The 22,771-nt window shown below is 42.2% G+C and overlaps 1 protein-coding gene across 1 annotated transcript in view; it reads left to right on the forward strand.

Annotated features, from left to right (window-relative positions):
• Window positions 1–22,771, forward strand: part of LOC121920672 (interleukin-6 receptor subunit beta-like) — a 56,586-nt gene that overhangs the window by 25,954 nt on the left and 7,861 nt on the right. Inside the window, exons 10-13 of the mRNA XM_042447820.1 lie at window positions 694–852; window positions 8,611–8,730; window positions 12,526–12,678; window positions 14,265–14,408. Coding sequence (XP_042303754.1) covers window positions 694–852; window positions 8,611–8,730; window positions 12,526–12,678; window positions 14,265–14,408 — 576 coding nt within the window. The remainder of the gene's footprint in view (window positions 1–693; window positions 853–8,610; window positions 8,731–12,525; window positions 12,679–14,264; window positions 14,409–22,771) is intronic.

Raw genomic sequence — 22,771 nt, forward strand, 5'->3', positions numbered from 1 at the left:
CCAATTTGAATCCTGCCAATGCGGAAGGACTCCCAGGTATGACAGTACTTTGCGAAATAACGCGAATTCGAATCGCCCAGTGCAGAAGACCCCCAGTTCCACACTCATCTGATAAGGGCCCTAGTGTTTCCTTCAGAATTGCTGATTCCACGTCACCCATCCCTGTAGCCTCACCTGCAGTTTTCTAATGTCTATATCAAGTAGAGACATCAAGTAGAGAGATACTGTTATGTTCGTAAAAGGCCTTCCATACGCAGAAATTAGAAGTGGCCAATTTTCTAATGTCTGTATCAAGTAGAGAGATACTATTATGTTAAAACCTGCACCAGAGTCCAGACCACCCTCTTGAAACAGATATTTGGCACCCCTGAGGACAACAGCGAAAGGGGGAAAGAAGAAAGTCCTGATTCCTCTAGAACAAAAGAATACTGTTTCTGTGTAGCTTTGTGTTGGTGTGAAGTCATAGATTGTGATGTACTTAAGCTTATGTGGGTTTTTTTCTCTATATGTTCTTAAGTAGGTATCAGTTGTGGACTTCTTTTAATGCTGAAACCATTGTGTTTACCTTCCAGAGAAATCAATAGAATTTGCTTCCATGTAAATGTATAATACATAATGTCTATGTGGAATTGTCTTTCTCAAATTCTTGCTTGGTTTTTAAAATTAATACAGTATTTCCATTTTAACTTACAGATTTACCTGGCCAGATCAATGTCTCAAATCATCAAAATCGTAGTGTTATCTCTTGGGATCTAAAATATACACCAAATTACATTGTGATTGACTGGGGAACAGGAATTGAAGACATGGACTTGGAAATAATATCTGGACGTATGAAAAAGAAGACACTAGGTAGTGAATCAACTTTAAAACTTGGATAAAATGGATGTTTCTTTCTTTTTTGTAATCTACTTTTTAAAACACAGCCTTTATTTATTTATTTATTTATTTATTTATTTGATTATTTACATTTTCATATCCTGTCCTGTATCATGAGATTTTAGGATGACATTCAGCTAAAATTGATTTCATCAGGTTAGAACAATTTATAGCAATAAAAATAAATTAACTGAGGGTCGAGGAGGAGGGGTTGGTATTTTACTATCTAATTCCTGCCAGTTTCAAGTTCTATCTTTTCCCCTCAGCTATCACGTCTCTTCATTTGAGTTTCATTCTATTAGACTCTTTTTTCCTTTACATCTCCGGGTTGCAGTAATCTATCGCCCTCCTGGTTCTGCTACCCAATTCCTCTCAGACTTTGAGTCATGGCTGACATTTTTTCTTTCAGATGCAGTCCCCACTTTGATCCTAGGTGACTTTAATATCCACTTTGACAATTCCAATAATCCCATAACATTTTGCTTTAGCTCTCTCTTAGCTTCTTTTGGCCTTCAACCACATTCCAACTCTTCAATGCATTCTCTCAGTCAATGTCTTGACCTAGTTCTTACTGCAAAGTGGATCATTTCTGACTATCTGAAATTTGACTTTCCATTATCTGATCCTAATTTAATCTCTTTTGCTCTTACTTATACTCCACCTCCTTGTCATACTGTTCAACACTATTTTCACGATCTTCAGTCTGTTAATGCTTTTATTTTATTGTATTTTATTTATTTTTTGTATTTTATTGTATTCTCTGTATTTTTATTGCTGTAACCCGCTCGGATTCCTTGTGATTGGGCGGGCTATAAATAAATCATCATCATCATCATCATCATTATTATTATTATTATTATTATTATTATTATTATTATTATTACTGTTATTATAACCATCTCAGTCAGACCTTGGATTCATCTCTCTCTTCATCTCAAATCTTGGGGACTCTGCTGATTCAGAAGTGTCTTTATTTAACTCCACTCATTCTTCAACTCTTGACAGCTTTGCCCCTGTATCTGTACGCACATCTTCCTCTATGACTAGGCCTCAGCCCTGGCTTACTCTCATTGTTAGGCTCCTCTGGTCCTGCTCTCAAGCGGCTGAATGTCTTTGCAAAAAGTCCAGAGAGTGGGTTAATTTTATTCATTGCAAATTTGTTTTTTCTTCCTTTTCATGCACCCTATCTATCGCAAAACAGAATTATTATAAATCATTTATCTGTGCCAATGAGAGGTGCCTGCAGCATTTGTTCTCCACCTTCAACACTTTGCTAAAACCTCCCTCTCCTCCTGTCTCTGCATCATTCTCTCCTAATGATTTCACTATTTCATCTCAAAGATTACCACTATTTGCTCTGAGATAGTCCCTCCCAATTTTTCTTCTACTACTATCGCTCTTGCCTAATAAATTTTCTGTGTTTCTTCCTGTTTCTTTGGATGAACTCTCTACACTGCTGAACTCTTCCAAACCTGCAACTTGTTCTCTTGATCCAATTCCTACTCATCTTCTAATTTCTTTTTTCTGCCCTCACTTCTCTATATCTTTAATCTCTCTCTCTCTCTCTCTACTGGTTCTTTCCCTTTGGTCTTTAAACATGCTTTAGTTTCCCCTATTCTGAAAAAAAACTTCTCTTGACCCCTCTTCTTTGTCTAGCTATCATCCAATTTATCTTCTTTCTTTTCTTTCTAAGGTTTTGGAACGGGTCGTTTATTCTCGCTGTCTTGAGTTTCTTGAAGCCAACTCCATTCTCAATCCCTTTCAGTCCGGTTTCCGTCCACGGCATTCTACAGAGACAGCCCTCACCAAGATCTCAAATGATCTTTTACTGGCCAAGGCAAATGGCCTTTACTCTGTTGTCATCCTTCTTGATTTGTCGGTGGCCTTAGACACCATTGATCACTGTCTTCTAGTTAATATAGTTTCTGACCTTGGGTTCTCGGACTCTGTTCTTGACTGGTTTAGATCTTATTTGTCAGATCTTTTGCAGTGGTCATGGGTGGCCAAGCTTCGTCTTCTGTTCCGTTATCTGTTGGAGTTCCCCAGGGCTCTGTTTTGGGTCCCCTTTTGTTTTCTCTCAACACGTTGTCCCTAGGAAAACTCACATTATTATTATTATTATTATTATTATTATTATCATTATTTCTTGTAAGACAAGATGAAACTTGCTGTTCCATCCTTGACCTTTCTCCGGGTGTGGAACAGCAAGTTTCATCTTGTCTTACAGCTGTCTCTCAGTGGATGCGGCATTGACACTTGAAGCTCAATATGTCCAAAACAGAGCTTCTCGTGTTCCCATTTAAGTCTGCTCTTCAATACTCCGTTTCTGTTGATGACATTTCTATTCGACCAGTCCAGGAAGCCCGTCGTCTTGGTTTTATTTTTGATTCTTCTCTGTTGTGTATCCCCCACATCCAAGCCACAGCTAAGGCCTGTAGATTCTTTCTCTACAATATTGCTAAAATCTGTCCATTTCTCTCAGCCTCTACTGCTGACCCTGGTCCATGCCCTGGTGGTCTCGCAATTAGATTATTATAACCTCCTCCTGGCAGGGCTTCCTCTTTCTCACCTCCATCCATTGATTTTTGTCCAGCATTCAGCTGCACACATTATTACATCCACTTGACGCTTTGACCATGTTTCTCCTCTATTATCATCCCTTCACTGACTTCCCTTCCCCTTCCGTATTCAGTATAAGCTCCTGTTGTTGACTTTTAAATCCCTACATGGGCTGGTCCCACCTTATTTATCAGGCCTTCTTTCTCCTCACATTCCCACTCGTACCCTCCATTCTGGTAGTCAAGGTCTGCTGTCTCAGCCCAGGATTTCCTCTGCCCCGTAACGGATTCGTCCCTTTTCACTTGCTGCCCCTCACTCCTGGAACCTCCTCCCCACGAACATGGGTCATCACTTCTTTAACCAGTTTCAAAACAGAGTTGAAGACTATATTGTTCAGGAAAGTGTTCCCAGGCATTGTGTGATTGTTTATCCAATTGTTATCTGAAATCTGATATTTGATTTGATATTTGATATTTTATCTTTTTAATTTATTGTCTGCTTTTTATCTAATTCTATCTTGTATTATTATCTATTGTTTTATATGTATTTTGTAGAATAGAATAGAATAGAAGTTTATTGTTAAAAGCTAAAAGCCATCACAATATAAAATAGATCCAAACAGTAAATACAAAAACAGTATAAAAAAATCAAGGCACAAAACCCACAAATAAAACAACATGGTAAAATTAGTAAAAGAGACCCATCAACAAAAAACAATACTACATTATAAATGATAAAATAATAGAAACATAAAACTAGAATGGTTCTAGCTGTTATTCCAATCAAGAAAACTGATTCTAATCTTGCTAGCAGCTAAACCAAATTTTGCTACCATAGAAGTAACAAATACATTGTTGCCGGCCAAAAGGACACAAATCTGCTGAAAGCATGATCTATCGGAAAGAGATTGTAAAATACATTCAAGAAACCTTTGTCTAGGAGATATATACAGAGGACAAGATAAAAGGTAATGTTCGATATTCTCCACTTCCCCTGTTTTGCAGATACATAGTCTTAGATGGACAGGAGTGTTATTATATCTGATCGTCAAACAGGCAGCAGGCATACATTGTTACCTTAGAGCTGTAAATGCTTTTCTAGCAGGGGCCATAGTAAGATTAATAAAGTAATGCTCTAACCCAAACAATGTCTTGTACAATGGGTACCAAAAAAAAAAAAAAAGAGAGAGAGAGAGAGAAGAGTTTGAGAGTGAAAGAAGATCAACCCATTTGGAAGCAAGATAAATTTTCTCTTTAATCAGTTGCTTGACTCTACGAGTGGCATAATTTGGAAGTGAGTCCACATTAATCTTATAGCTCTGCAATATTGTTCTAACTATAGATACCCAGGAGCTTGGAGATTTAACAGATATTTGTTCTAAAAAACATTTTTTTGGGGAGCCTGGAATCACTCATGGATAACAACTTTAGCCAGTAGAAGACAAGACCGGTATGTCTACCAGCTTGAAGAGTAGTTTGGCCTGTTTCTGCTCTCAGAAAAGAGACGGGGTACACTTAGGGACAGCCAACAGGGATCTTAAAAATAAGTTCTGAACAGTTTCTAAATTTGAGACACTGTTGTATCCCCAAATTTCTGCTCTGTATAATATCCAAGGAACAATTTTTCTTTGAGAAACCTCAATAGTAGGTGCTACTAAATGACCTCCTTGACGTCTATGGAATTTCAACAAAGAATTTATAGAGAGGGGTGTATTTTGTAAAATGTATGCCATTGGCAGGTTTCATTTTTATTGATTTTATTGTTTATATGTACAACGCTGTGTAAATCTACAGTGCTATATAAATAATAATAATAATAATAATAATAATAATAATAATAATAATAAATATTAGAGAATTTAACAACTTAAAAACAGGGGCCAGAAGCCTACATGGAAATGATGTCTTCATAAATGAACTTACATATGCAGAAATTAGAAGTGGTTAGTTTTCTAATGTCTGCATAAAGTAGAGAGATACTGTTATGTTACTATTTAGCAGAGCCAGAAAAATGACCATTGCATACCTGGATGATTAACAACAGGACTGATGTGCATCAGGCACCAATGCGGATTGGACACCCTTGCCATTTTCCCAATACAAACCTTCAAATTTCAACAACAAGATTTCTTAATGCCTCTGCTATTTAGCTAAGTATACCTAAAGCTATGTTAAGTAAAAGATGATATAAGATTCTGGTGAGATTTAAAAGATTCAGCCAGTTTAAAAACATTTTGGGATAAATCAATTAGGCCCCAAAGACTTAAATAAACAACCATGTTTTTCCTTGGTACTAAAATGAAGCCATTGCAGACAGGTCCTCTCTCACCTTCTCACACAGTATATTGACCCCACCAGTGGGACACAGAAAACAGCCTTTCCAGCAGACCATTAGAATCCACTAATACTGTATAAAGAATCCATTCACTTAACATCACTTGGACACTATTATTATTATTATTAACCTTTATTTATAAAGCGCTGTAAGTTTACACAGCGCTGTACATCAATTTTTTAGTCAGACGGTTCCCTGCCCTCAGGCTTACAATCTAAAAGACACTAATCTAGTTATAGTTATACTGAACAACCCATTAGCTGAGATGTGGGATAGGAGTGCCCATCTGTGTCAAACCGTATACCTTGTCAGACCTGTCAGAGCTTTTTGGTAGAATTACACATTCTAATGTCTGCATTTGCAATACCTGTGCCCTCAATGAGGCCACACTCTGGCAAAAAATAAATAAATAGGTATATTTAAATTCACCGCAAACAAAACTCTCCCATAAACTGGCTCAGCTGAGGTTTGTAGATTAGCAGATCTGATTTTCACAACTGCGGCTTCTTTTCTGTCCACGAAGACTTGACAATTAGCACACCCCCATACACAACAGGGACTGTCACATATTGCTGTCAAGCCAATTGTCACTGTATATGCAGGATTTTAGACTTTGTCTTTAAAAGGAAGGGCCATTTCCAATATTTGTGGTTAGAGTTGCAAGTTTTATACTAAAAGGTCAAAGGAAAACCATGTCCCTAGGAAAAATTGTGTACTACAGGTGATGGATTTTGGCCATTTTATAAAACAGTAGTGATGAAGCAACTGGTAAACTCACTTCTGAGTATTCCTTGCCTTAAAAAACACTATGAAATCCAAGTGAAAGCACACACATACAGAGACATTCAACAATAGGTGTAATTCACCAGGTTATGTTTCAGTGAGGCTGTCAGTGAAATCCTATGCAATATTACCTTACATTTCTGGAGAAGATGGCATGGCACTCAAACCACAGGTGGGCTAAAGACGGATGAACCAAGGAGACAACTGGGCAATGAGCAGGGCAAAAGCCTTCTCTATTCTTCCCCTGTAAATATGGTTTAGCCCAGTGGTACTCAAACATCTTACCTTTGAGATCTCCCTTTACACCTACATGTAGGCATTGTACACACACCTCAACACTACGTAGTGTGTGAATAAAAATATTTTGTTTATCTAATGTGTATATTTTCATTTGCACATTCGTGTATAATAATATTTTAACATTTTATAAGGTAATAACATCGTTCATATTAGAATAGTTCTATTGAAGTAAATTCAGTATTTAATTCAATACAGGTGTAAATTTTACACATAAAAAGTTTGAGAAGAGGAGGAGGAGAAGAGGAGAGATCAGAGCCTCCAAGTTTCATGCTCCCCTTGAGCAACTCTTGCACCTCTCCCCTGGGGGTCCCACCCCACTGTTTGAGAACCACTGGCTTAGCCCCCTTGCTCTGCCCTTTCAATCACCCCAGTCAATGACAACAAATTTCAGTATCAGCAGAAGTGAAACCAGTAATAGTTAGACAAAGAATGGCAGCTACATCAAGTGCGCACCCTGCAGCTCATTTGAGCCTCCCTGCCTAGACAGCATGAGGGGTGAAGGGTTATACTGTACATTTCAGACAAAGAAACATGAGAACGAGAGCAAACAGCAGAAGAATCTCATCCACCAGGCCCACCTATCACCATAAACGTTACTTACAGCTTTGTCATCAGCTAAACCATTTTTCTTCATCTTCCTGAAAATGTGTCCTTGCAAAGCCCAGGTATAACCTCTTATCTTGCTATGAAGTCCAGCTGTTTTATGTGCAAGGAACACATCTCTAGTTCAGAACATTTCACAGGACTCCAGTTCTGCATGTTAATAGGGATCGCACAGGTGATTCTGGCAAAAAGATCAATCAGGATTAGCAGTAATGTACACTGGAGGGCATTGGATCTGAGTTGCTATCAATTATTCATCAGCTCTCTTCCTTGACCTTCTTTTATTACATGCTTGCATCCTGTTCGGGTTGCTAAAAAAAAAAGCTTCCAGAACAGAAAATCCATATGTGAACTATCTGGGCTAAAGTCATTTCATTTCTCCACATCACCTCTACCTTGGAGGTATAGCAAACCTAGCAGATTTTGCAAGGCAAAATTGGGTATTATATACTTTTTTATTTTCTCTATTTTATTTTACTGTATCTACTCAACTCTAAGCCAACTTCATGTATAAGTCAAGAGCAGGCTTTTGGAGTCAAAATTATGGATTTTGATATATTGAAGGTAAAACTTAGGGGCCTGTAAGAAAGGATGTAAATGCTGAAGCAAGGGGAAATTATGCTAAAGAACTTACAAAATTCTGGCAGGCATAACTGTTTGTGTTCATTGTAAAGGCTGGCTGAATGAGATAGCAGAGGGGAGTCAGTACTTCTTTTAGGTGCTCCCAGGACAGACTAAGCTCTTGTCTTTTGCCATTCTACTCAGAGAATGGGATAGTTCCTTTTTAAGACGAGTTAAAGTACAGTACTTACATATATATATACTTGTGTACATATACTTATGTATTATATACATTGACCCATGGATCAGTCAACCCAGATGTTTGGGGTCAATGTTTTGACTAAAATTTCTCAACTTATACATGAGTATATATAATAATAATAGAACAAATCCACTCACAGTCCAGGAATAAACAGACATCCATATGTATGCTCAATAAATTAAAATACAGATCCAAATTTAGGGGGAAATCTAAATCCTCACTTGTAGCAGGGATCTCTAGTGGAGGAACTGTTTCTTAGTCAACAGGGGATGGGATTTAGGAATGATGTAGGAAATAGTCCTGTGGTAACATCTGTGTCTGTTGTCTAGGTCATCTCCAACCATATAAGTTATATAAAGTAATGTTGCATGCATTTTATGGTCGGTGTGAGGACTTCATGAAGTATGAACGGACATTTGGCATGGCATACTTCTATGCAGTGGAAGGAGGTATTCTTTTTTTTAAACCGTCTTCTTTTATGTGAAAGCTTCCTGTTTTAATTTAAAAGTCATTTTATTAAATCCCTGAAGTAGTGATATTGTAATGACAAGTATAGTATGTGGACTCAGTTGGGTAGGATATTCAGATGAGTAAGAACAGTTAATGTTAATTATGAAAAAGTATGGGTCAGAATTCACTAAGGGAGTTACAAATGCCTAGCCTAGTTACATGTTCATGGCTGGTTCTTATTCACAATCCCTAATGTATTCACTAATTGAGAGAATACTTAAGGAGTGTAAATCCCCTGTAATCCTAATTTACCAGGCAGCAGCCACTGCAAGCAACAGAGTTCAGTTCCCCTGTCAATTAGGAAGCAGCTGAGTGATGTTTCCTCCACCACTCCTCCCTCAAGCGATCTCTGGTGAAAAAAGGAATTGCAACAGGGGCCCTGCTTCTGACTGTCACCCCAGAGATTGTTCACAGTAGGGTATGGGGCCATCAGTCAGCTGCTTCCCAGCTAACAGGGCAACAGGCCCCTCTTGCTTGCTGCTGCCTAGTAAGTGAGGATTGGGGTCAGGGGATCAGGATGAGAGACACTACATAACTATGTAACTAGAATTATAAAGCTGGAAGAGACCCCAAGGAACATCCCCTCCAACCCCTGCCATGCAGGAACACACAATCAAAGCACCACCAACAAGTGGCCATCCAGCCTCTGTTTTAAAATCTCCAAAGAAGAAGATCCCACTACTCTTCAGGTGAGTGTGTTCCACTATCAAACAGCTCTTACTGTCCAGAACTTCTTTCTAATGTTGAGGTGGAAACTAAGGTGATTACGCATTCATAAATGCCTTAGTGAATTCCAACCATGATACTTATTTATTAAACAAATAACACTTATATTTGGTTGTCTCTCCATGAATACTGATCTCTAGTGATCAAAAAATCAAACCCAATTCAGAGGATGAAATTGCTGCTACGACCAGTTTTACAATGAGAATGACCATTATGAGGATTATCTGATCAAATATGTTATATTTTGCTCCACGTTAACCTAGAAAATTTTTTTTGCCAGTCATTACATCATTAGTAACAGGTATACCTCATTGAAGGAGGTGTGTTCCTGGGCAGGCACACGCAACTACAGTAGGATTAGCTACTGAGTAGAATCACATTCTTTCCCAATTCACATTTCATTACATTGTTTACTGCAGATGTGAACCTACAACCTGACACTGAACAATTGTGTTTCTCCAGCCTTCCTTCACCATCCTCCCAGTGCAGCATCAAACTACCAGCTAGACAGAAAATAAGAAGAAAAAGAGGGTTGTGAGCTGTAAAAAGGAGTTTCTTTGTCAGAGGCTTTGTTATTTTGTAACAATAGATTTAACAGTACGTAATTTGAACTTGAATTGTTCATAGCTTGGGATATTTTATTATAACCCAACCCTTCTACACAACTTTATGCTTGTTTTGATAGCTCCTTGGTTTTTTTAATTATGCTGTTGCTTTAGATATGTTCTGCAAAAAAAGTGTAGGACCTCCCAGAAACAAGTGTACTTAATCTGAGATTATGTGGTAGTTGAAGAGGTGCACAGAGGTGGCTTCCATTCAATTATTTAGGTGAATTCTAGAGGCAGTGGGTTGCACCAATGCTTATGTCAGTATATCATAGCAAAGGGAATGAATACCTTACCAGCCAGAAAGTGTTCATTTTGTTTACTTAACTTTTATTACTTTGTTACTTAACTTTTGTGCCACAATAAATACATTCTGTATATTCACAGTTTTGAATGTATGGTGTACATCAAGCAGTTAACAGTCCCAATTAATTATGGGCCTGTACAGACAGGCCAAAATAAAGCTGCTTCGGGTCTCTTTGGAGGTATGCTGTTTCAGTAATGAATGCGTCCTAAAAGGCCAGAAGCTACACCAAAGCTGCGCTCCAGTCCTTAGGACTGGAACGTGGCTTTGGCACGGCTTCTGGCCTCTTATGATGCATGCATCATTTAAACAGCATACCTCCAAAGTGACCCGAAGCAGCTTTATTTTAGCCTGTCTGTATGGGCCCTATATTTCAATTCCCAAGTTGTTTAGCTTTGAGAAGAGGTGATGGAGAGATGTCATGTACAAGACAAAATATGCTTTATTTTCTGTTGCTCCAGAGACAAGAACATGAACCAATCCATTAAAATTACAAGAAAAGAGATTCCATCTAAGAGTTAGGAAAAACTGTTTAATTGTACAGTGAGCCCTCTGTATCCACAGACTCTGTATCCATGGAGTCAACCATCCACAGTATGAAAATATTCAAAATAACATTCCAAAAAGAAAGCCTTGATTTTGACCATTTTACTGCCCACTTGTAGATAAGGGGGCTTCAGCATCCATGGATTTTGGTATCCATTGGGGATCCTGGAACCAAACCCCAGTAGATACCAAAAGCCCATCGTAAGAGCTGTTCAACAGTGGAAATGGCTGTCTCAGTGGGTTGTGGACTCTTTGGAGGTCTTTAAGCAGAGGCTGAATTGGCATTTTTAGGAGTAGAGAATCATAGAATTAGAAAAGACCACAAGAACCATCCAAACCAACTCCATTCTGCCATGCAGGAACACAGAATCAAAGCATCCTTGACAGATGGCCATCCAGCCTCTGTTTAAAAACCTCCAAAGAAGAGATTCCACCACTCTCCGAGGGTGTGTGTTCCACTGTCGAACAGCTCTTACTATCAGAAAGTTCCTCCTAATGTTGAGGTGGAATCTCTTTTCCTGTAGCTTGCATCCATTGTTCCATGCCCTTTTCTCTGGAGCTGCAGAAAACAAGCTTGCTCCATCATCAAGATGACACCCGTTCAAATATTTATTCAGAGCTACTATATCACCTCTTAACAGTCTCTTCTCCAGGCTAAACATATCCAGCCCTCTATGTCTCTCCTCATAAGTCATGGTTTTCAGAATCTTTATTATTTTGGTTGTCCTCCTCTGGACACACTCCAGCTTGCCAACATCCTTTTTGAATTGTGGTACCCAGAACTGGACACATCCCGATTGAGGTCTTTTTTTGTGTACTGTGTGTGTGTGTGTGTGTGTGTGTGTGTGTGTGTGTGTGTATTCCTTCATGGTAGGAGGTTGTAATAGATGGCCCCTGTGGTCCTTTCCAATTTCCAAGATCCTTTCTAATATTCTATGGAAATGTGGAAAAATCAAAAGCACTGTACCAATAAAGCTATAATAGATTCCAGCATTTTGAATTGTGCACTCTTAAATATATTTGGTAAAGGAGACCTTCAAAATATGGGGCCAAATCCTTGATGAATACCTGTTTGTCCAATGAAAATTATTCGTTTATTTCCTTTTTGTTGCCTCTCTGTTTTCTAAAGTACAAAGATCTGTTCTTGCATTGACATCCGTGTTGTATTGCTAAAGCACAAATCCATGGTCTTTTCATGCCCCTTCTCTTGTTGCTTGTGAAAAATCAATAGGTCATTTCTCATCCTAGTTATCTGTTGTAGATAAAGATTGCAAAAGCAAATTGACAGTTTCAAAAAGGGAACAGCTTGTAGGAGCCCTCCTGGTGAGCCTTTTAAGGAAGAGAGAGCGGATGGGCATACACATTTGTCTTTTGAGACAGCTAGGTGAAAAACACAGCGCAGGTAGGCAAAGCAAAGCTAACAGTTCTTCTTATCTATCAGGAGGTGTCAAACTCTGACAGGATAGCAAATACCTACAATACAGCTACTGGATGAAACTGAGTGTTGAGAAATTTAAAAACTGTTCTGACATGACTTTTTAAAAAAATAAAAGTTCCCAGGACAGGACCTACTAACGTGACAATTCTAGCTGTCACGAAGCATTCAGCTCTTGTGAAATGGACTGAAATACCTGCAGAAGAGTGCTTAGGATTCCTTCAAGCTTACCAAATATCCTACGCAGAAATCCTGGAAAATGTCTCTTCAAGTAGGTAACTTTATTGACTAAATATTATGATTAAAAAAACTTTCTTGTTCATCTAGCAGCTGGATGAAGTTTCCTGTTTGAAAGCTTGGAGGAAAGCATGCATTTGTTTTCAGGTTTGCAATAGAGTCAGTAGCAGTTCCCTTTCTGCAACAAGGGGAGCTTGAGGCAGGGAAGTATATTTCCATTGGGAACATGGTAAATTAGGTGTAAAAGAAACAGCCAGGTAAATAGACAAGCAGAATCATTGCACCTTGCATTGAAAAGAATCCATCACCAAAGACCAGCATATGTCACTGTAGCTATCAGGGAAAGTTTCTAGTCAGCCAGGTTTCACTCAGGTGTTTTTCCCCTCTTGGTAGAGTCAAAATTTGATTCCCAGATCACCCATGAAGCCCACTGGGTGACCTTAAGTGAGTGGCACTCTCAGTCTCAGAGGATGGCAATGGTAAACTCCCTCTAAACAAATCTTGGCAAAAAAAAAAAACCATGATAGGATCACCTTAGGGTTACCATAAGTCAGAAATGACTTGAAGGCCCAAACCACACTCACAAAGACAGTCAAAATGGTTCAGAGTGGCCACACAAAGATAAAGATAAAGGGTATTTAAAAAGCATCTTTATACAACAAGAATACAATTAATGCACCCAGAGTGCTCCATAAAAACAACTTATAAAATAGATCATTAGGTATAATTTATTAATGTAGCTGTGTGCCTTCAAGTTGTTTCCGGCTTATGGTGACCCTAAGGTGAACCTAGCACAGGATTTCCTGGGGCTGCGAGTTTGTGACTTGCACAGGGTCACCTGGGAATTTCCATGGCCAAGCAGGGAACTGAACCCCGATCTCCTAGTCCAATGTTCAAACCACTACACCATGCTGGCTCTAATGAATTGATACTTGCTTTAAAAAATAGTCATGTACCATGCTCAAAGGGAGGAAATACACAAATAGCTCACATCAAGCAGCTTAAGATAAACATGTTTCAAATGCTTGGGTAAACAAATGGGGTTTGGCATGGCACCAAAAATATGTCAGCACAGCCGCATCTCCATTGGGCAGAGTTTGGCTTTGGGTCCCTGCAGGATAGGAAGGGTTACTCTATTCTCCTTCCTTACCATGGTTGCAATAACCCCACAGGTACCTGTCAGGCAGATATACAGTATTATGCAACAGTTGCAGTGGGGACTGGTGTTATGAGGCAGTGAATCCATTCTGGGTTCTTGTCTAAATGTTAAAGGAGCTGCTCAAAGTACTGATAAAGATTTAGGGACTATGAACTTCAAATTCTAATTCTAGAATTAGAATGGATTCAATGAAGCCATCAGCCACCATTGTAATTGGATGACTCCATTACAAACAAAACATTGTCTATATATGCCGTTTTTCTCTAGTGGGTGTATAGAAGCATCAACATTTGACCCATATCTATCAAAAGTGAGGAGGGAAATCATGTAGCTATTCCCAGCATTCTTCACCATTGGCTATGCAAGCTACTGAACTAGTGGAAGTTGCAATCTCGTCTTGGAAGGTCTAACAATTACAACCCCTGGTCTAACTTATTCCTTCTTGTCCTCCTGTGCTGCAGCTGTCATTGTCAAATCTTCAGCTAAGCAGTATCTCCTAACAGAACTTAAGGCAAAAACTGTTTACAGAGTACACATCTCAGGAGTCACAAGTAAGGGAGAAGGAGCTCAAAGCCGGCCGCGACACTTTACTACACTGAAATATGGTACAGTATTATGAACTTTTAATGCATACATGTATTTTTATTTATGCTTTGAATTTATACCCTATTCTTTAATATGAATGTTACTTGGGCAGCTTGCAGGAGCAAGCAATAAAGGTAGAAGGTTGCTCCTACTGGTGGTATTGTCTTGGAATAATGCCCGTCATGGCATGCTGTGGCTTCTGAGCATTCACACCACCTGATCCCACTCCCATGTCCTCTTGAGGGTTGGTGGGTAAAAGAACATTGTTACCCCAAAACATGGGGGGATTTGAGATCCCCACCATCTGTATCAATGACTCTTTAAATGTTGGGGGAATTGTTTAGCTCAGAGGAGACCTGCAAGAGGTCAAGTTTGGACCATTTTCACTTATGCTTATCAGTGCTAACTGAGGGATAATTCCAAGCATGGTGAATAAAGACTTTATTTAGAAATACACAAGACATCACACAAACTCATAGAATCATAAGAGTTGGAAGAGACCACAAAAGCCATGCAGTCCAACCCCCTGCCATGCAGGAAATCACAATCAAAGCACCCCCCTCAGAGGGCCATCCAGCCTCTGTTTAAGGAAGGAGACTCCACTCACTCCAAGGGACTTTGTTCCACTGTCAAACAGCTCTTACTGTCAGGAAATTCTTCCTAATATTGAGGTGGAATCGCTTTTCCTGTAGCTTGTTTTCTGGGTTCTATTCTCTGAAGCAGCAAAAAAACAAGCTTGCTCTATCCTCAATATGACATCCCTTCAAATATTTAAACAGGGCTATCATATCACCTCTTAACTTTCTCTTCCCCAGACTAAACATCCCCAGCTCCTTAAGTCATTCCTCATAGGGCAAGGTTTCCAGACCCTTCACCATTTTAGTTGCCCTCCTTTGGACACGCTCCAGTTTCTCCACATACTTTTTGAATTGTGATGCCCAGAACTGGACACAATATTCCAGGTGGGGCCTGACCAAAAGCAGAATATAGAGGCACTATTACTTCCCTTGATCTAGACACTATACTTCTATTGATGCAGCCTAAACCACCACCGGACTCTGCTGCTCAGCTGGGAGGGGGCTATGCCTGTGAGAGAGGCATTTCCAAGGCCTGTTCAATCTGGCATATGGGAATGAGTATGTTTGACTGTTTGTTCATTAGAGTGGTAGTAAATTGAGATAGGAACACCTAAATGAAGTTTACCCTCCCACTCCTCACGAGTTGAAACTTCTAGCCATAAGATCTGAACTATGCTGGTAGCTTAAGTCACATGAGTTACAAGAAGACAGCCTATATCTATTACTGTCTAGATAAGCTGGCCTTCATCTCTCTGAGTATTCAGATTGAGAATTTGACCTCAAATGAAGCCTCAACAGATCCTTTTACTCATGACATCTGTTATCATAGCTACCATGCATCATGAGGAGATTATGAACGGGAAGGAAAGAATTGTTGAAACTGAGGGGAACCACTTGATTGTGAACTCTGGTTATAACACACCAATTGGAGTAGTGTGGGGTAATGGGAGATACAGCGTTAGCAGGGTGGGCATGAAGTATAAAGGAAGACAAGATCGATGCTTAATACCTATCCTCAAGGCCTAGCAAATTCCTCACTTGCCTGGAAGACAATTTCATGGTCCAAAAGGTGGAAGAGGCAACAAGGGGGTCAGCTATTTTAGATCTGATCCTAACCAACAAGGATGACTTGGTTAATGGGGTGCAAGTGGTGGGATCATTAGGTGGAAGTGGCCATGTTCTCCTGGAGTTTGTAATACAGTGGAAAGGAGAAGCCAGGCATAGTCAGACACGCATCCTAGACTTTAGGAGAGCGGATTTCAGTAAACTTAGAGAAGTATTGAGGGCAATTCCATGGTCAGAAATACTAAAAGATAAAGGAGTTCAGGACGGATGGGACTTTCTCAAAAGGGAGATACTGAAGGCACAATTTCAAACAGTTCCAGTGAGAAAGAAAAACGGGAGGTGTCTCAAGAAACCAGGATGGATGACTAAGGAACTTTCAACCGAGCTAAGTTTGAAACGGAACATGTATAAGAAATGGAAAAAGGGGGAAATCACAAAAAAGGAATTCAAAGAAATAGCAGGCATGTGTAGGGGTAAAGTCAGAAAAGCTAAAGCGCAGAATGAACTCAGGCTTGCTAGAGAGGTTAAGAACAATAAAAAGGGCTTTTTTGGATATGTCCGCAGCAAAAGGAAGAAGAAGGAAACGGTAGGGCCACTGCATGGAGAAGATGGCAAAATGCTAACAGAAGACAGAGAAAAGGCAGAATTACTCAACACCTTCTTTGCCTCAGTCTTCTCAAAAAAGGCAAAGGGTGCTCAACCTGAGGATAATGGAGCAGAGGACAGAATAGGGGAATTTCAGCACAGAATAAGTAAAGAGATAGTAGAGGAACACCTTATTAATCTAAATGAATTTAAGTCTCCGGGACCAGATGAACTCCATCCAAGGGTATTAAAAGAACTGGCAAATGTAATATCGGAGCCATTGGCAATAATCTTTGAAAACTCCTGGAAAACAGGAGAGATCCCAGCAGACTGGCGGAGGGCAAACGTTGTCCCCATCTTCAAAAAGGGGAAAAAAAGAGGATCCCAACAATTATCGTCCAGTTAGTCTGACATCAGTACTAGGAAAGATTCTGGAGCAGATCATTAAACAGAGAGTCTGTGAACATCTAGAAGGCAATGCCATAATCACAAAAAGTCAACATGGGTTTCAGAGAAACAAGTCATTGGCCAAGAACCCAAAAACAACCTGATCTCTTTCTTGATAAAATTACCAGGGCTTGGTTCGATGAAGGGCCTGCTTGTGGATATACTAGTCTTATCTTGATTCAGTAAGGGCCTTTGACCAACGTTGCCCCATTGACATTCTTGCAAACAAGCTTGTAAAATGTGGGCTAGACAAAGGAACTGTTAAATGGATCTGTAATTGGTTGACCGGCCGAACCCAAAGGGTGCTCAACAATGGCTCCTTTTCATCCTGGAGAGAAGTGACCAGTGGGGTCCCACAGGGCTCTGTCCTGGGCCCAGTGCTATTCAACATCTTTATCAATGACCTGGATGACAGAATTGGGAGCATACTTATCAAATTTGCAGATGATACCAAATTAGGGGGAATAGCTAATACCCCAGAGGACAGGATCAAGATTCAAAATGACCTGAATAGACTAGAAAGCTGGGCCAAAGCTAACAAAATGAAATTCAACACGGAGAAATGTAAGGTATTGCACTTAGGGCGGAAAAATAAAATGCACAGATATAGGATGGGTGACACCTGGCTGAATGAAACTACGTGTGAAAGGGATCTAGGAGTCCAAGTAGACCACAAGTTGAACATGAGTGAACAGTGTGATGCGGCAGCTAAAAAGGCCAATGCTATTTTAGGCTGCATCAATAGAAGTATAGTGTCTAGATCAAGAGAAGTAATAGTGCCACTGTATTCTGCTCTGGTCAGGCCCCACCTAGAATATTGTGTCCAGTTCTGGGCGCCACAATTCAGAAAGGACATTGAGAAACTGGAGCGTGTCCAAAGGAGGGCGACAAAAATGGTGAAAGGTCTGGAAACCATGCCCTATGAGGATCGACTTAGGGAGCTGGGGATGTTTAGCCTGGAGAAAAGAAGGTTAAGAGGTGATATGATCGCCCTGTTTAAATATTTGAAGGGATGTCATATTGAAGAGGGAGCAAGCTTGTTTTCTGCTGCTCCAGAGAACAGGACCCGGAACAATGGATGCAAGCTGCAGGAAAAGAGATTCCACCTCAACATTAGGAGGAACTTCCTAACAGTAAGGGCTGTTCGACAATGGAATGCACTCCCTCGGAGGGTGATAGAGTCTCCTTCCTTGGAGGTCTTTAAACAGAGGCTGGATGGCCATCTGTCAGGGATGCTTTGATTTGGATTTCCTGCATGGCAGGGGGTTGGACTGGATGGCCCTAGTGGTCTCTTCCAACTCTATGATTCTATGATTCTATGATTCTATGATTCCACTCACCCTGTTAACCCAAAAGAACCGTGGGTCATCCCAGTCATACCACAACCCTCAACTTGCTCCTTTGTAATGCCAGGTCAGTGAGGAACAAAGCCCACATAATTTACGATCTTCTGGAAGATGAAAAGGCCAACCTGGCCTGTAGCACAGAAACCTGGCTGGCGGCCGAGAGTAATGCTGTATGGGCCCAGGCCCTCCCAGCCAGTTATACTGTTAAGGAGCAGGTTAGGGAAAGTGGGCGACAGGGAAGGATTGCCTTAGTCCATAAGAACATCTACACCCTGACTACAAAACCTGTCCATAAAATGAGCCACATCGAGTGTATTTACCTGACGCTGAAGGCTAAGGACAGTCTGGGGATCCTGTTGGTCTACCGTCCACCCCGTAGCCTAACAGACTCCCTGGCCGAGCTGACACAGCTGGTCTCGGAGCTGGTGCTGGAGTCCCCCAGACTTCTTGTTCTGGGGGACCTCAACATCCCCTTCGAGGCCGGCTTAACAGATCTATCAGGTGCAGCTCGGGAGTTCATGGCTTCCATGACAGCCATTGGCCTGTCCCAACTAGTCTCAGGTCCAACACATTGTGCTGGTAATACACACGATGTGATTTTTAGTACAGAGCAGGAACAACCGTGGGCAGAGGTAACTCACTCTGTCATGGACGGACCGTTTTCTGGTCAAGGTGGGACTGAAGGCAACTACCCAGATCCCCCTCGGGGGTGGAGGACCTATTAAAATGGTCCGCCCTCGAAAGCTGATGGAACCCAAAAGGTTCCAAGAAGCTCTAGAGGGGCTTATGATTGGGACTGACGGTGACTCTGTCGACACCTTGGTTGATATCTGGAACAACGACATTACCAAGGCTATAGACAGTATCGCTCCCGAGCGTCCTTTCTGACCCGCTTCAAATAAAAAATCTTGGTATACAGAAGATCTTTGACGGATGAAGCAGGCTGCACAATGACTAGAGCGCCGCTGGCGGAAACATCAGCGCTTATCTGACAAGACACTCCTTGAGAACTTATTGAAATCTTACGGAGTGGCGATAGGTGCAGCAAAGAATTCCTCCTATGCTGCATGTATCGCGTCTGCAGAGTCTCGTCCAGCAGAGCTGTTCAGGGTGGTTAGAGAGCTGACCCAACCGCCTCCCCCCCCTGAACCTTTGTTGCAACCAACTAAAACCTGCTGTGATGCTTTTAATGACCTCTTTTGCACACAAATCACAGAAACAGTAAGAGAGGTGTCCAGAGACTCCGTGGACCATGTTAGACTGGATCACCTTGAGTTTGTAAGTACCGATGAAGTGGACAAGCTCCTTGGAAGTGTAAGGAAGACGACATGCACTCTTGATCCTTGCCCATCTTGGTTGACCGCCCAGGAGGGAATGCTATGATTGCACTATTGCAGTCCATAATTAATGCATCCTTCCGGGAGGGCAAATTTCTATCTCAGTTAAAATTGGCAGTGGTCAAACCACTTCTTAAAAAACCTTCCCTAGATCCCCTGGAGAGAAATAACTACAGACCAGTCTCCTTATTACCATTCTTGGGCAAGGTGATCGAGAGAGCTGTGGCCTTCCAACTCCAGGCTGTCTTGGATGAAACCGATTATCTGGACCCATTTCAAACTGGCTTCAGGGCGGGGTATGGAGTGGAGACAGCCATGGTCGCCTTAATCGATGACCTCCGTCTGGGCACAGACAGGGGAAGTGTAACCCTGTTGGTGCTCTTGGACAGCAGTTTTCGATAATAATAATATATAATAATAAAATTTTATTTATACCCCGCCCTTCCAAATAGATCAGGGCGGCTTACAAATGCACCTTAGTGCAGCAAATACAATATAAAACAAATTAAAAACAGCATCATCTCTACATAAAAACAATAAAAACCCCTTAGCCCAACCTCACGGCCACGAGTGAGGAGGGAGGCCCATAGGATGTTTAGTCGGGGAATGCCTGATTAAATAGGAAGGTTTTGAGTCCCTTCCTAAATTGGGCCAGGGTGGTAGATGAGCGGAGCTCTGTGGGCAGCGTATTCCAAAGGGCTGGGGCGGCTGTGGAAAAGGACCTTCTGGCCGTAGCGGCCAACCTTGCCCCAGGCACCTTCAGGAGTTGCTGCCCAGATGTTCTGAGGGTGCGAGGCGGAATGTACGGGGAGAGACGGTCCTTCAGGAATCCTGGGCCCAAGCCATTTAGGGCTTTATAGGTAATAACCAACACCTTATATTGAGCTCGGAAGCGAATAGGCAGCCAATGGAGATCTTTGAGCACTGGTGTTATATGGCTGGTCCTGGAAACGCCAGTGACCAGCCGTGCTGCCATATTCTGCACTACTTGCAGCTTCCGAGTGTGGTATAAGGGTTGCCCCATGTAGAGTGCGTTGCAGAAATCCAATCTCGAAGTTACCAGAGCGTGTACAACAGTTTCAAGGTCCCTCTGGGCCAGGTATGGGCGCAGCTGGCGAATCAGCCGAAGCTGATAACAGGTACTCTTGACCGTCGCATTCACCTGAGCAGTCAGGTGAAGGGACGAGTCAAGAAGCACCCCCAGACTGCGCACGGAGTCCTTCACAGGGAGCGTGACCCCATTCAGGACAGGTGGAACCACCGCCATTCCTGGACCAGGGGGACCTATCACTAGTAGCTCCGTTTTCTCTGGATTAAGCTTGAGTCGGTTTTCCCTCATCCAGCCCATTACTGACTCCAGACAGGCCACGAGAGGAGAGACGCCATCCCCAGTCACTGCATCAGTCGGAGACATAGAGAAAATAATTTGGGTGTCATCAGCGTACTGATAACCCCGCGCCCCATGTCTCCGGATGATCTCTCCCAGCGGTTTCATGTAAATGTTAAATAGCATGGGGGACAGAATGGCTCCTTGAGGGACCCCGGTTTTAAGGGCCCGCTCGCTGGAGCACACGTCCCCCAGCTGCACCATCTGGGACCTCCCGGAGAGGTAGGAACGGAACCACTGAAGCGCAGTGCCCCCAATCCCCACCTCAGCCAGGCGTCCCAGAAGGATACCATGGTCTATGGTATCGAAAGCCGCTGAGATGTCCAAGAGCACCAACAGGGACACGCTTCCCCTGTCGATGCCCAGACGGAGATCATCGACCAAGGCGACCATGGCCGTCTCAACCCCGTGACCCGCCCGGAAGCCAGTTTGAAATGGGTCCAGATAATCTGTTTCATCCAAGACCGCCTGAAGCTGGATCGCAACCGCTCTCTCGATCACCTTCCCCAAAAATGGTAGCAGCGAAACAGGCCGATAATTATTATGTACCAGGGGGTCAAGGGAGGGCTTCTTTAGGATCGGTCTTACGATGGCCAATTTAAGATCCGATGGAAATCGCCCTTCCCTGAGAGAGGTGTTAATTATCCGGCGTAACAATGTCGTTACCACCGGTCCCCCCTGGGCCGCTAACCACGAGGGGCAGGGATCAAGAGAGCAGGTCGTTTTCCGAACACTTCCGAGGATCTTGTCCACATCCTCGGTACTCACCAACTCAAACTGATCCAGTGTAACACAGTCCACGGAGGCTCTGGACACTCCTACCCTAGGTTCTGCATTAACATCGGCGTTCAGACCTTCGCTTATGCGAGAAGTTTTATCCGCAAAAAAGTCATTGAAAAGGTCACAGCAGGCCTTAGACGGTTCAAGGATCTGGTTCAGGGCAGGAGGGAGCTGAGTTAGCTCCCTGACCACCCTGAACAACTCTGCCGGACGTGACTCAGCGGACGCAATACGAGCACCATAGAACGAATTCTTTGTTGCTCGTATTGCCTCTCCATAGTCCTTCAACAGCCGGTCTAGGAGAGTCTTGTCGTTTAAGCGAAGGTCTTTCCGCCAACGGCACTCTAGTCGTCGCAGAACCCGCTTCCTCGCCCGGAGCTCTTCCGTATACCAAGGCTTACGATTGGAAGCAGGCCTGAGAGGACGCTTGGGAGCGATTCTGTGTATAGCCCTAGAAAGACCGGTATTCCAAATACCGGTAAGGGCATCAACAGAGTCGCCGTCATTTCCAACCGCAAGCCCCTCTAAGGCTTCTTGGAACCTCTCAGGTTCCATCAGCCTTCGAGGGTGGACCATCCTAACTGGTCCACCACCCCCGGGGGGGATCTGGGTAGAGGCCTTGATTTTCACCTCTACCAGGAAATGATCCGTCCATGGCAAGGGGGAAATATTAGCTATTTCCACCCACGGATTTTCCGCATCCGAACAGAAGACCAAATCAAGTGTATTACCCGCGCAATGCGTGGGACCCTGTATCAGCTGGGACAGGCCCATGGCAGCCATGGTATCCATGAATTCCCGAGCCGCACCGGGTGGAACGTAGCTGGCCGTGAGGGAGATGTTGAAGTCGCCCAGGAC

The sequence above is a fragment of the Sceloporus undulatus genome, chromosome 2, assembly GCF_019175285.1.
Source record: "Sceloporus undulatus isolate JIND9_A2432 ecotype Alabama chromosome 2, SceUnd_v1.1, whole genome shotgun sequence".
NCBI classification, from domain to species: domain Eukaryota; kingdom Metazoa; phylum Chordata; class Lepidosauria; order Squamata; family Phrynosomatidae; genus Sceloporus; species Sceloporus undulatus.